General features: G+C 46.0%; 1 protein-coding gene across 1 annotated transcript in view; it reads right to left on the bottom strand.

The window, feature by feature from the left end:
• Nucleotides 1-16,753, bottom strand: part of TEX11 (testis expressed 11) — a 575,855-nt gene that overhangs the window by 552,360 nt on the left and 6,742 nt on the right. The window contains exon 2 of the mRNA XM_033944972.1: nucleotides 8,945-9,002. Within this exon, the coding sequence (XP_033800863.1) occupies nucleotides 8,945-9,002 (58 nt within the window). The remainder of the gene's footprint in view (nucleotides 1-8,944; nucleotides 9,003-16,753) is intronic.

Genomic DNA, 16,753 nt, shown 5'->3' with positions numbered 1-16,753 from the left:
TATGTTCTTATGTTCTTATGACTACGCGGTGACATTCTTTTTGGTGCTTCCTGTGCTCTTTCCAATTTTCCACGGTTTTATCCTTTTTCCACGTCCTGAAGGATTTTTTATTATCTTCTACCACCTTCTTAACTTCTTTTGTTAACCATGCTGGGTCTTTTGCTTGATTCTTTCTGCACCCTTTTCTAAATCTGGGTATATACCGGTTTTGCGCCTCGTTCACCGTGTCCTTGAATAAGGTCCAGGCTTGGTCCACCGTCTGTGCCTTTCTGGAACAGTTCTTGAGTTTTCTCTTTACCATGTATCTCATGGCATCATAGTTCCCTTTCCTGAAGTTGAACATTGTTACAGTGGTTCTCCTCCCCTTTGGCATACTTAGTTCCACTTTGAATTGGATCGTGTTGTGGTCACTGTTCCCTAAAGGTCCCGCTACTTCCACTTCTTGGGCAGATCCTCTCAGCCCGTTGAGGATTAAATCCAGAATAGCTGCCCCTCTCGTTGGTTCTTTGACGAGCTGTTCCAAGTAGCAGTCCCCTACAGCCTCTAGGAACTCCAATTCCTTTGAACAATTGGAAACTCCATGACTCCAGTCTATCCCTGGGTAGTTGAAATCTCCCATAACTATGGTGTTTGCGTTTTTACATTCTCGCCTCAACTCGGCTCTCAGTTCTTCATCTATTGCTTCTGTTTGCCCGGGTGGGCGGTAGTACAGCCCCATCTTTATCTCGGTTCCCTTTCTTCCTGGTATTTTAACCCATATTGATTCCAGTTGGCCATTAGTTGTTGGTGTGTCCACTCCGATCAATTGAATTGTATCCGATACGTAAAGTGCTATTCCTCCTCCTTTCTGATGTGTCCTGTCTCTTTGGTACAGCTTGTACCCTGGTAGTGCTGTGTCCCATTTGTTGTCCTCGTTCCACCATGTTTCCGTGATTGCTATGATGTCTAGATTCTCATCTTTGGCCCTGGTTTCTAGTTCCCCCATTTTGTTCATCAGGCTTCTTGCATTAGTGTACATACAGTTTAAGTCTCGATAGATTTGTTTTCTTGTTGGTTTCCCTTGCGATTCATTATCCTTTCCGTCCCCTTCTCGTTCTGCAGACTTTTTTTATTGTCTCTCTTGTCTTCCTCCTGTGGGGTGTGGTGTGTTTCTTCATTACGTTCATTTTCTTCTTCTTGCCCCTTATCGACTTCCCCATGTAGTAGATTCCTCCTATTCCTTTCTTGATTTGTCTGGCTCCGCCGGTATTCCGTTGCTTGTTTGACGTTGTTGATGTCTTCCCTGCACTTTCCCCACTCAGTATCCTTTCGGGATACTGTCTTCCGAATCATCAACACCTGGTTGACTGTCGGCTTTCCCCTTCCTCTCAGTTTAAAGCTTGCTCTATTCCTCTCTTGACGTTGTTTGCTAGTAGTCTAGTTCCCGCCATGCTCAGGGCCAGACCCTGCCCATCGCCACCCAATCTCTGCCCCAGAACCTACCCCCATAGTAGTACTAATTGTAACACCATTTTTTCCATTCATTTTTCATATATACAAATACACAATATAATCGTATTAACAACACATAATGGTTAATCACAAAATTGAACTACACAAAGCACACTGTATGCTTCTCAATATTCATTCCTACCAGAACACAGATAACCCCATACAAATACAGGACCAAAAACTAAAAGTACTAATACAGTGGTACCTTGGTTTACGAGCATAATCCGTTCCAGGATCATGCTCGTAATCCAAAATGCTCGTTTTGCAAAGCAAAGTTCCCCTTAGGCTTTAATGCAAACTCAGAAGATTCGTTCCACAACTGAAGTTTGCAATGGTGGCCCACGGGTGAGTATCTGCCTGCGGGTGCTTCACAGCGATTCGAAAGTGGTGCCTTCCTTGCCTCGGGGTCCCCATGCGGCTGCCCTCCTGCTTCGGCGATGCCTCTGCCGTCCGTCAGCGCTCTCCCGGCTCCCATCTAAACCGGCCGCCATCCTGAATGAGCATGTGCGACTTCACCTCTCTCCTCTCCTAAGTCAGCCACTGCCCGACAACACGCTCACCACGTACAAGCACGCAGGACGTCACGGAGGTGAAGAAGAACTTGAACCTCCTGAAGAAGAAGGGGAAGTTCCAACATGTTGGAAGGAAACTCTTTTGGAGGGAGATCTGGTGGAATTTGAAGAAATTGGAGCGAGTAACCTTCTCTGATGATGGTGAGAACCCAGAGGTCTGATATAATCTGCTCCCACTGTTAGTAAAAGTGATGGAGACGACCTCCTATGGGGTGACAGAAGACTGATGGATAAAGATGAATGTTATGCTCAGATCTAAATTGTCAAAAAGACTGTGCAAACTTAGCTACAGCGGGAGTCTGGGGTTTTTTGTTTTTTGTTTTCTGCTGTGGCTGTTTCTGGGTGGAGGCCTGCAGAAAGCCGGAGTCGATTTCTGTGGATAACGACGTGGAGGTGGCCTATAAGGCTTAGAAGCTGGAGGCTTAGGTTTAGGTCGAATCAAAGAGGCAAAGGACTGCTCATGCTCTGACAGACGCTTGGAGCATAAAAAGACGTATTTGTGATAGATTATGGTGGCGCTGTTGAAACTCAGGTAACCGCTGCTCAGGTAAGTCGGAGAAGAAGTAGGGCATGGTCTTTATGTAATTCAAAATCCTGTTTGACATCATGGAATTTTGATACAGACGGCGTCCAAATTTATCCATTGTCCGTCCTTCTCTGCCTGGAGGGACTGCAGCATAGACTTTGGTGGGATTAGATTTTTTGAGAGATGACTCTACCACCAAAGATTGGTGAGACAATTGCGGCTTCTCAAACCCTTTACAAGGAACTGTACGTAATGAGATTCCATTTTTGAGGGTATAGCCAGAATGGAATAAGGAGTCTCATGATTTCTCAGGAAAGTTTGCTTCAAAACAGGATTCATGGGAAGTCTCATGGTGTCATTTGGTGGATGGGGCAATTCCATCTCAGCCAGATATTCAGGAGTATACTTAGACTCTGATTGAAGATCAATTTGAAGAGCCTTACTCGTATCAAATATGAATTTTGAAAAAGATGTGGATTTCGAAGATGAAGAGCCCTCAGGAGGAGAAGTGGATCAAGACTAAAGCTACTGTATGAAACACCTGGCTACTGTATGAAATACCTGTTGATGTTAAAATTATAACAATATACTGTAGAAGCAGTGGCTATGGCGTTTATTGTACTACATTACAGTCAAACCTCGGTTTGCGAATAACGCAGTTTGCGAAACTGTGATTCACAAAATGAGCATTGCCTCGGTAAACGAGTCCTCCAAACCAGAGAAGAGTTAAAAGACGCATGCGCCGAATTTCCCAACGAGGTAAAGTAAACTAAAGAAAAGTCGCATGCGCGCTTTCCCCTCACCTTCCCTTTGAAGCCCGCCTTCAAATTCTCACGCCCTTCTTTTCGGTGGCCTCAGATTGGTAGAGAGCATCTGTCCCTGGATGTTGGCTCTACGGGTGCATGCGCAGTCGAGGCGTACCAGACAGTGGTGTGGGTTGAAAGTGGCTCAAATCAGCTAAACTAAACTAAACCTTAGGTTTGTATACCGCATCTTCTCCACGATTGTGGAGCTCGGCACGGTTTACAAGATTAAGATAGAATGGAACTCCAAAGGATGGTTGTGGATTAAGAGTAAGGAGGAATAGAGGATTTTAGGGTATCAGAGAGGGGGGAGGTGTTATATTTTTGAGAAAAGTCAAGTTTTCAGATGTTTTCGGAAGAGTTGGAGGGAACTCGAATTTCGAAGAGGGAATGTAAGGTTGTTCCAGAGTTCGGTAATTCTAAAGGGGAGGGATGTCCCTAGTTTTCCAGCATGGGATATACCTTTTATAGACGGTAAGGAAAGTTTTAATTTTTGGGATGATCTGGTGGAATTGGGATTAGAGGAATTCCAAGATAATGGAATAACGGTAGGAAGAATGCCGTGAAGGATCTTGAGGGTTAGGCAGGCACATTTGAAGTGGACCCTGGAGATTATTGGAAGCCAGTGAAGCTTGGACAGAAGTGGTGAGACGTGATCAAATTTACTTTTTGCGAAAATAAGCTTAGCCGCAGCATTCTGAATCTGCTGGAGTCTGTGGAGGCTTTTCTTAGTTAGGCTTAAGTAGATAGAGTTGCAATAGTCTAATCTGGAGAGTATGATGGATTGTACAAGGACGGCGAAGTGTTTTTGAAGGAAACAGGATCTCACTTTCCTCAGCATATGAAGGCTAAAGAAGCATTTTTTTTACCAGGGAGTGGAGATGGTCATTGAAGGATAGTGAGGAGTCCACGATGATGCCCAGAACTTTGTTTGAGAACTCAAGCTGTAGTGTGGGGCCGGAGGACAGTGGGATGGAGGTGGGTAAATGGTCTAATATTGGACCGAGCCAAAGTAGTTTTGTTTTGGACTCGTTTAGTTTCATTTGTACAGTGAGGGCCCAGTTTTGGAGGTTCGATATACATGAGGATATGTTCTCGGAGAGGTTAGTGAGGTTTGAGTCGGTCTCGAGGAGGACAAGGATGTCATCAGAGTAAATGTAAAGTGTTTCAAGGGGGGATAGTTGGAGTTTCAGAGAGGATATATAGATATTGAAAAGAAAAGGAGAAAGAGGTGAACCTTGCGGGACTCCACATGTCGGTTTCCAGGGGGAGGATGAGGTGCCGTTCATGTTAACGGTGTAAGAACGGGAACGTAAGAATTTTGAGAACCAGTCTAGAACTGTGGAGTTGATGCCTATCTCGGAGAGTTGGAAACTAGAATATCATGATGGACTACGTCAAAAGCAGCAGAAAGGTCAAATTGAAGAAGAACAGCGAACTTATTACGGGAATGAAGTTGCTGAACCTTAGAGATGAGTGAGGCCAATAGGGATTTGGTGCTGAAATTGGGTTTGAATCCATATTGGTAAGGAAGTAGAATAGAGAATCTTTCTAAGTAGGACGAGAGTTGGGAAGATACGATAGACTCTAGCATCTTGGTTAGGAGAGGGATATTTGCTATTAGACGATAGCTGGATGGGGTGGAGGGGTCTAGATCAGATTTTTTCAGTAGTGGGGTCAGAGCAATGTGTCCCATTTCAGAAGAGAATAGGCCCGATAGAAGGGCAGAGTTTATAAGTTTGGTGAGAGATGCGATGGCCTGTGTGGGAATTTTCTCAAATAGGTAGGAGGGGAATTGGTCCAAGGAACAGGTACAAGTTTTTAGTTTGAGGCAGAGTTTAAGGACCTGCGATTCGGAGATGAGCTCAAAGGTAGTCCAAGATCTGTCAGCTGGGATGGGGTTGGAGATAGGTAGTGTAGGGATGGAATCGGTGGGCACCAGGGAGTTGTAGGAGACTGTAGGCGGGAAGGAGCATCTTAGAGAAGTAACCTTTTCATAGAAGAATTTTGCTAGAACATCAGCTGACGGAGAAGAGGGGGGCGGGGTGGAGTCGTTTTTGGAGGTTAAGGAGCGCCAGATGTTAAACAATGCACTGTTCTGGTTGTTGGATCTGGAGATCTTGTCTCCATAGTAGTTCTTCCTAGCTTTTTTAATATTGTATTGTAGAGCTTAATATTGACCCTCCAGGTCTGTCTGTCTGTCAGGGAGTTTGATTTTTTCCATTTGCGCTCCAAAGCTCGACATTTCTGCTTCAGTTCTCTGTGAAATGGAAGGTACCAGGGGGCCTTACGGGGGTAGGAGATGGTTTTAGTGGATAATGGAGCAAGAGAGTGGTAGGTGGATTCAGAGAAGGCGATCCAGTTGTGCCAATTGGTTTCTGAATCTGCGGGCTTGGGAACGGAGGAGAGATGTTTAAGGAAATTGGACCAGAACAGATCGCTCATAATTTTTTTGCGGAAGGTAATGGAGTTGGGGGAACAGGATGGGGCCCCAAGATGCGACATGAAAATAGGGAGAGAGAAAGCCCCTAAGAAGTGGTCAGACCAAGGGACATGTTCCCAACGAGCGTCATCGGCTGAAGTTTTGTAAGAGGTAAGATCGAGGAAACTGATGAAATCTAGTGTGTGCCCTTTTTCATGGGTTGGAGAGGGAGCAGGGGGGGGGGAAACCTAGAGAGGAGAGGAAGTTGTTAAATTCAATCGCGTCCTTGCTGGTGATATCGTCAAGGTGGAGATTAATATCCCCAATGATCAGTAATCTTTGAAATTTAAGGAAGGCGTTTGTTATGGTTTCGAGGACTAGATCAGAGGACTTGATCCAAGGGGTAGGAGGGCGGTATAGTAGCAAGATACCCAGTGGCTGAGGGCGGAGTTCATCATTGACTGAGGCTAGCATATATTCTAGTGAGGGGTGGCTGCCTTTTTCAAGGAGCTGGACGTCAAAGAAAGATTTGTAGAGTAGTGCCAGGCCGCCACCTTTTTGGTTGGGTCTGGGTGAGAAGAGGCCTTGGTAACCGTGGGAACAGGGATCTGGGAAGGGGACGCCAGACCAACCTACGTTTGAGCCAGGAAGAAGACCGACTGGGACCGGCTTGTCGTTCCCCCGCCGCTAGCGTCGGATGGATCCTTCCGGGAAGAAGACCGATTGGGGCTGGCTTGTCGTTCCCCAGCCCTTGGCGTCGGATGGATCCTGCCGGGAAGGAGAGGGAACAAAGGCCTGAGATGGCGCATGAGAGAATGGCTAATAAAGACAGTAAGTGCACGAGGTGATCACTGCTCCCACGGGCTTGGGGGTGAAGTTGGGTGTTGTGATTAGAGGCAGAGAATGGGCATGCAGAATATGGGTTTCATTCCAGAGGAAATCCTATCAGAGCGCGATGGAGCGGGACTGGGGGGGGGGGGGCAGACGAGGAAATGATGACCCAAGACAGAATGGTAGGAGTTTCAAGTTTATTAGGTTTTTTATATACCGCCTATCAAGGTTATCTAAGCGGTTTTTACAATCAGGTACTCAAGCATTTTCCCTATCTGTCCCGGCGGGCTCACAGTCTATCTAACGTACCTGGGGTTATGGAGGACTGAGTGACTTGCCCAGGGTCACAAGGAGCAGCACGGGGTTTGAACCCACAACCCCAGGGTGGAGGCTGTAGCTCCAACCACCGCGCCACACAGGAGCAGTTAACCTTACAATGGGTTGTGGAACGAAACGTTTTTAAGAACATAAGCAATGCCTCTGCTGGGTCAGACCTGAGGTCCATCGTGGCCAGCAGTCTGCTCACGTGGCGGCCCAACAGGTCCAGGACCTGTGCAGTAATCCTCTATCTATACCCCTCTATCCCCTATTCCAGCAGGAAACTGTCCAATCCTTTCTTGAACCCCAGTACTGTACTCTGCCCTATTACGCCCTCTGGAAGCGCATTCCAGGTGTCCACCACACGTTGGGTAAAGAAGAATTCCTAGCATTCGTTTTGAATCTGTCTCCTTTCAACTTTTCTGAATGCCCTCTTGTTCTTATATTATTCGAAAGTTTGAAGAATCTGTCCCTCTCTACTCTCTCTATGCCCTTCATGATCTTGTAAGTCTCTATCATATCCCCTCTAAGTCTCCTCTTCTCCAGGGAAAAGAGACCCAGTTTCTCCAATCTCTCCGCGTATGGAAGGTTTTCCATCCCCTTTATCAGACGCATCGCTCTCCTCTGAACCCTCTCGAGTAACGCCATGTCCTTCTTAAGGTACAGCGACCAATATTGGACGCAGTACTCCAGATGTGGACGCACCATCGCCCAATACAATGGCAGGATAACTTTTTTCGTTTTGGTTGTAATACCCTTCTTGATTATGCCTAGCATTCTGTTTGCCTTGTTAGCGGCTGTTGCGCACTGTGCTGTCGGCTTCATTGTCATGTCCACCATTACCCCCAAGTCCCATTTAATAACATCCCTCCCATCGTTTAGTTGTATCTCGGGTTTCTGTTTCCCACATGTAATATTTTACATTTCTCAACGTTGAACGTCATCTGCCATCTCGTCGCCCATTCCCCTAGTTTGTTCAAGGTCCCTTTGCAATTCTTCACAGTCCTCTTTAGTCCGAGCTCCACTAAATACAGTGGTACCTTGGATTATGAGCATAATCCGTTCCAGGAGCATGCTAGTAATCCAAAATGCTCGTTTATCAAAGCGAGTTTCCCCATAGGAAATAATGGAAACTCGCTTTGATGCGTTTCCCCTCCCCCCCCGAGAACCGGCATTGCTCCTCTCGAAGGCCCCCCCCTGCGATCCGGCACCCCCCCCACCACGATCCAACCCCCCCCGCCACGATCCGAATCCCCACGACACGATTGTGCACCCCTCCGACACGATCCGACATCCCCCCCGACACAATTGGGCACCCCCCCCCGCCGCTTCTTACCCTCATCTGGGCACTCTTGAAGATCGGCCTACTCGTCTGCTGGGCCTTGAGCATCTGAGCATGCTCAAGGCCTGCGAGTTCACGTTCTGAACATGAGCGTGAACTCGCAGGCCTTGAGCATGCTCAGATGTTCAAGGCCCAGCAGACGAGTAGGCCGATCTTTAAGAGTGCCCAGATGAGGGTAAGAAGCGGCGAGGGGGTGCCCAATTGTGTTGGGGGGATGTCGGATCGTGTCGGGGAGGTGCACAATCGTGGCAGGGGGGTCGGATCGTGGCAGGGGGGTGCCGGTTCGAGGCAGGGGGGGTGCGGGATCACAGGGGGAGTGCCGGATTGCGGGGGGGGGTGCTCGTAAATCGAGCCATGCTCGGTTTCCGAGGCACCGATTTTGCAAATGTTTTGCTTGTCTTGCAAAACACTCGCAAACCGGTGCACTCGTAAACCAAGGTACCACTGTAGTTTGTTGTTTCCATTATCTTATATGGGGAAAGTTGCTTTGATATATAAGCACTTTGGATTATGAGCATGCTTCTGGAACGAATTATGCTCGTAAACCAAGGTACCACTGTATTATAGGAACCAAGACTGAAGAGCATAATACCAGGACAGCACTAAAACATCTGACTGGTACACACTAACAAAGTTTACCTTTTAGCTCCAAGAAACAAGAGTTCCCTTCCATTTTTAAATCTGTGGTTAAGTCCTTCTGAAAAAAGAAAAGTGTATTTAAGAATTATTAATTTTTATTTAAATTTAAACAACTGGCATTTAAAGAAGCAGTCTTTGTACATGTATACAGAACATTTACTTGTTTGTTTCATAAGAAACTAGCTGATCACCCAGCGTTGCCTGGATATTTATTTATCCTAATCTTCCGGTATCGGATCAATTTTTACATGTCACCCCCCTTCCTACCCCCACAGTATTTTCCCCCAGATAGTAAGTCATATGTGTACCAAGTTTGGTTGAAATCTCTCCATGCATTTCAGAGTTATGCTGAGTATTCATCTCAGCGAACCTGAAAACTATGGGGTAGACACTAAAATATTGTTTTTGAAAATTTTTATATGTCACCCTTTCCCAGCCCCACAATATTTTTCCACAAATAGTATGTCATATGTATACCAAGTTTTGTTGAAATCTGTCCATGCGTTTCAGAGTTATGCTGGAACATATAGCACAGTTACTTACCGTAATAGGTGTCATCCTGGAACAGCAGGCAACTATTCTCACATGTGGCTGACGTCATCCACGGAGCCCGGATGCGGACAGCCTCGCAAGCAGACTTGCTTGTAGAAAACTCAGAAGTTTCGAGACTGCCACACCGCGCATGCGCAAGTGTCTTCCCACCCAGCACAGGGCGCGTCTCCTCAGTTCAGATAGCTAGCAGAGAAGCCAACCAGGGGAGGTGGGTGGGTTGTGAGAATAGCTGCCTGCTGTCCCTGGATAACACCTGTTACGGTAAGTAACTGTGCTTTATCCCAGGACAAGCAGGCAGCCTATTCTAACATGTGGGTGACCTCCAAGCTAACCAGGATGGGATGGTGGGAGTGTTGGCAATTTAGGAGAATAAATTTTGTTATACTCTCTGGCCAAAATGGCCATCCCGTCTGGAAAAAACATCCAGACAATAATGAGATGTGAAAGTATGAACCGAGGACCAGGTGGCAGCTTTGCAAATTTCCTCAATAGAAGTGGATCTTAGGAAAGCTACTGAAGCCGCCATGGCTTCGACTTTGTGGGCTTTGACTCGACTCTGTAGATGCAGTCCAGCCTGGGTATAGCAGAAAGAGATACAAGCAGCCATCCAGTTGGAGATGGTTCATTTAGAAATTGGATGTCCCAACTTGTTTGGATCGAATGAGACAAAAAGTTGAAGAGCAGATCTGTATGGTTTGCTGCATTCCAAGTAGAAGGCCAAAGTACGTTTACAGTCCAGGGTATGAAGAGCTGATTCTCCAGGATGAGAATGAGGTCTTGAAAAAACACTTGGCAGTACAATGGACTGATTGAGATGAAATTCTGCAACCACTTTAGGTAAGAATTTAGGATGAATACGAAGGACCACATTGTCATGATGGAAAACTGTGAAAGGTGGATCAACAACTAAAACTTGCAGCTCACTGACTAGGGCAATGAGAAATACCACTTTCCAAGTGAGAGATTTCAGATGAGTCATATGCATTTGTTCAAAAGGAGGCTTCATCAATTGAGCAAGAACAACATTGAGATCCCAAACTACTGGAGGCGGTTTGAGAGGAGGTTTGACATTGAAAAGTCCTTTCATGAATCTAGAAACAGGGACGAAGTGCGAGATAATAAAATTTGCGGATGACACTAAACTATTTAATGGAGCTCGGACTACAGAGGAATGTGACAAATTGCAAAGTGACTTGAACAAACTAGAAGATTGGGCGACGAGATGGCAGATGAAGTTCAACGTTGAGAAATGTAAGGTATTACATGTGGGGAGCAGTAACTCAAGGTACAACTATACAATGGGAGGGATATTATTGAATAAGAGTACCCAGGAAAGGGACTTGGGGGTATTGGTGGACATGACAATGAAGCCGACGGCACAGTGTGCAGCGGCCGCTAAGAGAGCAAATAGATTGCTTGGTATAATTAAAAAGGGTATTACAGCCAGAACGAAAGAGGTTATCCTGCCGTTGTATCGGGCAATGGTGCGCCCGCATTTGGAGTACTGCGTCCAATATTGGTCGCCGTACCTTAAGAAGGATATGGCGTTAGTTGAGAGGGTTCAGAGGAGAGCGACACGTCTGATAAAAGGTATGGAAAACCTGTCATATGCTGAGAGATTGGAGAAGCTGGGTCTCTTTTCCCTGGAGAAGAGGAGACTAAGAGGGGATATGATAGAGACTTATAAGATCATGAAGGGCATAGAGAGAGTAGAGAGGGACAGATTCTTCAAACTTTTGAATAATAAAACAAGAGGGCACTCGGAAAAGTTGATAGGAGACAGATTCAAAACAAATACTAGGAAGTTCTTTTTTACCCAACGTGTGGTGGACACCTGGAATGCGCTTCCAGAGGACGTGATTGGGCAAAGTACGGTACTGGGGTTCAAGAAAGGATTAGACAAATTCCTACTGGAAAAGAGAATAGAGGGGTATAGATAGAAGATTACTGCACAAGTCCTGGACCTGCTGGGCCACCGCGTGAGCGGACTGCTGGGCACGATGGACCTCGGGTCTGACCCAGCAGAGGCATTTCTTATGTTCTTATGGAAACCACGGGATGAGCAGGAAGGGGTTTCCCTTCAATAGGCTGATGGAACGCAGTAATTGCACTAAGCTGGACTCAAATGGATGTAGATGTGAGAAGATAATCCAAGACAGAAGCCAAGGAGGTATCTCGAGGCTCCTTGTTATGAGGGATGCACCACGTAGAAAATCTAGTCCATTTTTGGTGATAGCATTGTCTAGAAGTCTCTAAAACAACCCAAACAGGTTGAGAAAACTAAATAGGAATTATGTTGAAAGGTACCAAGCTGTAAAGTGTAGAGACTGCAGGTTGGGATGAAGTAGAGATCCTTGACTCTGTGTAAGCAGAGACGGAAAAACTGGTAGAAGATATGGCTCCCTGCTGCTGAGTTGAAGTAGAAGGGAGTACCAAGGTTGTCTCAGCTACCGAGGACCTATCAGAATCATGGTGGCATTATCTGTCTTCAGCTTGACTAGAGTCTTGAGAATGAGAGGGAATGCATACAAGAAGAGATTCATCTATTTCACTAGAAAAGCATCTGCCTCGAGGCGATGAGAAGAGTACATTCTGGAGCACAACTGAGGCAGTTTGTGGTTGTGCGAAGATGCAAAGAGATCTATCTGAGTTCCCCACTGAGCAAAAATGTGATGAAGAGGCGAGGAATTGAGTGTCCATTCATGAGGCTGCAGAAGATGACTCAACTTGACCGCCGAACAGATTTTCTCTCCTTGAATGTAGACAGCTTTCAGGAAGGTGTTGTGAAGGATTGCCCAATCCCAAACCTTCAAAGCTTCTTGGGAAAGATCCTGTTGCTCTCTGTTTGTTGACATAGTACATTGCGACTTGGTTGTCCGTTCAAATGAGGACTACCTGGTCGTGAAGATGTTGAAAGGCTTTGAGAACACTGAAGATCGCTCTGAGTTCTAACAGTTTGATATGACACTGACGATCCGTGCTGGACCAATGGCCTTGAATACGGAGACTGTCGAGGTGAGCCCCCCAAGCGTAGGTCGAGGAATCTGTCGTGAGAACCTTCTGATGAAGGGTCGTCTGAAACAGTAAACCTCTGGAGAGATTGAAAGAGAGCATCCACCATTGGAGAGACTGTCTCAATGAAGCAGTGACTGTAATGTGTCAAGAGAGTGGTTCGCAAGCCTGCGTCCACTGAGATGCCAGGATCCACTGAGTAATTCTGAGGTGAAGTCTGACAAAAGGAGCCACGTGAACGGTCGAGGCCATTTGACTGAGTAGTAGCATCATGTGTCTCGCTGAGAGTGAAGAAAGGGAAGACACCGTGTGACACAGTTGAAGAAGAGCATCCAGACGCTGCTGTAGAAGGAATGCTCTGAGCTGAATAATGGCCAGGATAGCTCCGATGAACTGTAGATTCTGAGACGGCTGAAGGTGGGATTTGGGAAAGTTGATTTCGAATCCCAAGCTTTGTAGGAACCACATAGTCCATTGTGTCGCTATAATAACCCCCTGAGATGTTGAATCTTTGATGAACCAGTCGTCCAGGTAGGGGAACACCTGAAGACCATGGTTCCTTAGAGCTGCTGCTACCACCACTAGGCACTTAGTGAACACTTTGGGAAATGATGCCAGGCCGAAGGGTAGCACTCGGTATTGAAAATGTAGATTCCCCACCCGAAATCTGAGGTACTGATGGGAGGCTGGATGAATGGGAATATGAGTTTAAGCTTCCTTGAGGTCTAGAGAACATAACCAATCATTTTGATCTAGAAGGGGATAAAGGGATACCAAGGACAACATGCAAAATTTTTCTTTTACCAAAAATTTGTTGAGGGCCCTGAGATCCAGAGTGGGATGCAGATCGCCCGTCTTCTTCGGAACTAGGAAGTAATGGGAGTAAAACCCTCTGCTCTGCTGTTCCAAGTGAACTTCCTCGATGGCTCGGAGATGAAGCAGAGCTTGAGCTTCCTGAAGAAGAAGGGCGGTCTGGGATGAATTGGAAGGATACTCTCTAGGAGGGAATTCTGGTGGAATCTCAGCAAAATAAAGAGAGTATCCTTCCCTGATTATTGACAGCACCCAGAGGTCAGATATAATGGTCTCCCATCGATGGTAAAAATGATGGAGACGATTTCTTATGGGAAGAGGGGAGGACAGAGGCAGAATGATGGAGGTTATGCTCTGTTCAAGACAGTCAAAAAGGCTGAGAGGACAAGGTGGCGGCGGCGTGAGCTGTTAGAAGTGGAGCTCCGTCCTTCCTCGCTCTACCTTTTGGAAATTACCTCTTGGTGTGGTTTACAGCCATGCCTCATACAAAACGAAAGAGCATTGTCCGGGGGGACACCTCCATACCTGGTCAATCGCTGATGGAGCGTTTTTTAACAAGCTCTCCAGTTATCGTTGGGGGAGAAATGCCTGCTGTTGCACCAATGGAAGGAGCAACCGGAGCCCTAGGCTTGGAAATCTCTCTCTCCCCCCCTCCCCCCAGCAGCCCGATCAACGCCGAATCCAGTGCAGGCAGCGTGCAACGTGCAACGTGAGAGAGCAGCAAGCCAGATGAGCACAGCTTCTTCACATGGAGAGGGTCAAATTGCTTACCGAGACACTGAGCTGATATCATCCGGAGTAGCAGAGGGAGCTGACTTCTCAGCAGTGACATTGGCAATATATTCAAGATAGTATAGAGACTTGAAACTGCGGCAACAAAAGCGGCAGAAGATATCTCTAAGGTTGTGAGTAAATTAGAAGATTTGACTACCTCAGTACAACATATTCAAATAGAAATTAATAAGAAATTTGAGCGAGTTGATAAAGAGATATCTTCATTACAGAATTTATCAGCAACTATGGTGAAAGATAGGAATTCTCTACAACAGGGCTGCCCAAGTCCGGTCCTCGAGATCTACTGGCAGGCCAGGTTTTCTGGATATCCACAATAAACATGAATGAGAGAGATTTGCATACCAAGAAGGCAGTGCAGGCAAAGCTCTCTCATGCATATTCATTGCGGATATCCAGAAAACCTGGCCTGCCAGTAGATCTCGAGGACCGGACTTGGGCAGCCCTGCTCTACAACATAAAATAGAACAGTTGGAAAACTTGAATAGGAGATTAAACTTGCACATTTTGAACTTTCCCAAGTTAAATTTAGTTTCACCTATTGATACATTCAAAAACACTTAATGGAGACTTTAAAAATTGCTGCAGAGCTGATAACACCGATCAATAAAATTTATTACCTCCCAAGGAAGTTAGATAATTCTCCTCCACAAGAAATAGATTTAAAGAATTTAACTGGCATACTTGAAACATCTCAGGAAGAAGTCCAATACCGCGGTACTTTGATAGTTTCTTTTGTGTTTGAGCAGGACTTAAATATGATAATGAAAATTTTCTTTTGTTCCTCCCAGAGTTTGTTCATGGGAGAATAGATATGGATTTTTCCAGATGTTACTAAAACCACTCAAGAGAGAAGGAAAATATTCCTGAGTATGAGGGAGGAGACTATAAAAATTGGAGCTACTTTTTTGCTTAATTATCCATGTAAATGTATGATTAAATACACAGGAATGAAATATGTGTATTTTGTGCCGAAGCAACTTCGAAGTTTTCTGGACGCAAAAAAGTAATACAGATTTGAGGGCTGATATTAGAAATTTGAACCGAATGGAATCACGTTAAGCCTTTTTTTCCCCCCCTTTTGAAATAGATATATTATTAGAGAGCTCCTTATCTCATTGCATTCTTGTCCTCCTGGATATTATAGAGGTCTAAGAAAGAAGTGTTACTTAATTCTTTAAAAATTTAGCATAACTTAAGAACATAAGAACATAAGAAGTTGCCTCCGCTGAGGCAGACCAGAGGTCCATCTCGCCCAGCGGTCCGCTCCCGCGGCGGCCCATCAGGCCCACTGCCTGAGCAATGGTCCCAGACTATCCCTATAACCTACCGCTACTCTTATCTGTACCCTTCAATTCCTTTATCCTCTAGGAACCTATCCAAACCTTCTTTGAAGCCTTGTAACGTGCTCCGGCCTATCACAGCCTCCGGAAGCGCGTTCCATGTGTCCACCACCCTCTGGGTGAAAAATAACTTTCTGGCATTTGTTTTAAACCTGTCTCCTTTTAATTTTTCCGAGTGCCCCCTTGTACTTGTGGTTCCCCGTAATCTGAAAAATCTGTCCCTGTCTACCTTTTCTATACCCTTCAGAATCTTGAAGGTTTCTATCATGTCTCCTCTAAGTCTCCGCTTTTCCAGGGAGAACAGCCCCAGCTTTTTCAGTCTGTTAGTATATGAGAGGTTTTCCATACCTCTTATCAGTTTAGTTGCTCTTCTCTGGACTCCCTCAAGTACCGCCATGTCCTTTTTGAGGTACGGCGACCAATATTGGACACAGTACTCCAGATGCGGTCGCACCACTGCACGATACAGTGGCAGGATGACCTCCTTCGTCCTGGTCGTGATACCCTTCTTAATGATACCCAACATTTTGTTTGCTTTTCTTGAGGCTGTGGCGCACTGTGCCGACGCCTTTAAAGACGTGTCCACCATCACTCCCAGGTCTCTTTCAAGGTTACTTACCCCTAGCAATGATCCTCCCATTTTGTAGCTGAACATCGGGTTCTTTTTCCCTACATGCATGACCTTGCATTTCCCTACATTAAAGTTCATTTGCCATTTTTTGGCCCATTCTTCTAGCGTCGTTAGGTCCCTTTGCAGATCTTCGCAGTCTTCCATGGTTTCAACCCTGCGGTAGAGTTTGGTGTCATCCGCAAATTTAATAACTTCGCAATTTGTTCCCGCCTCCAGGTCATTAATAAATATATTGAACAGGAGCGGTCCCAGCACCGACCCCTGCGGAACTCCGCTCGTGACCCCATGCCAGTCTGAGTAATGGCCCTTCACTCCAACCCTCTGTTTCCTGTCTGCCAGCCAGTTTTTGATCCATCGGTGGACCTCCCCTTGCACCCCGTGTCTCCACAGCTTTTTAAGCAGTCTTTCGTGCGGTACCTTGTCAAAGGCTTTTTGAAAGTCAAGGTAAATGATGTCAATGGATTCCCCTTTATCCACCTGTCTGTTTACCCCCTCAAAGAAGTACAATAAGTTTGTGAGGCATGACCTACCCTTGCAGAAGCCGTGCTGGCTCGACTTTAGCTGTCCATTGTTTTCTATGTGTTCACAGATACTGTCCTTAATCAGTGCTTCCATCATTTTTCCCGGGACCGAGGTCAAGCTCACCGGCCTGTAGTTCCCCGGGTC

The sequence above is a fragment of the Geotrypetes seraphini genome, chromosome 5, assembly GCF_902459505.1.
Source record: "Geotrypetes seraphini chromosome 5, aGeoSer1.1, whole genome shotgun sequence".
Classification (NCBI taxonomy): domain Eukaryota; kingdom Metazoa; phylum Chordata; class Amphibia; order Gymnophiona; family Dermophiidae; genus Geotrypetes; species Geotrypetes seraphini.
The sequence above is the reverse complement of the archived record's forward strand: the minus strand, read 5'-3'. Positions and strand labels throughout refer to the sequence as shown.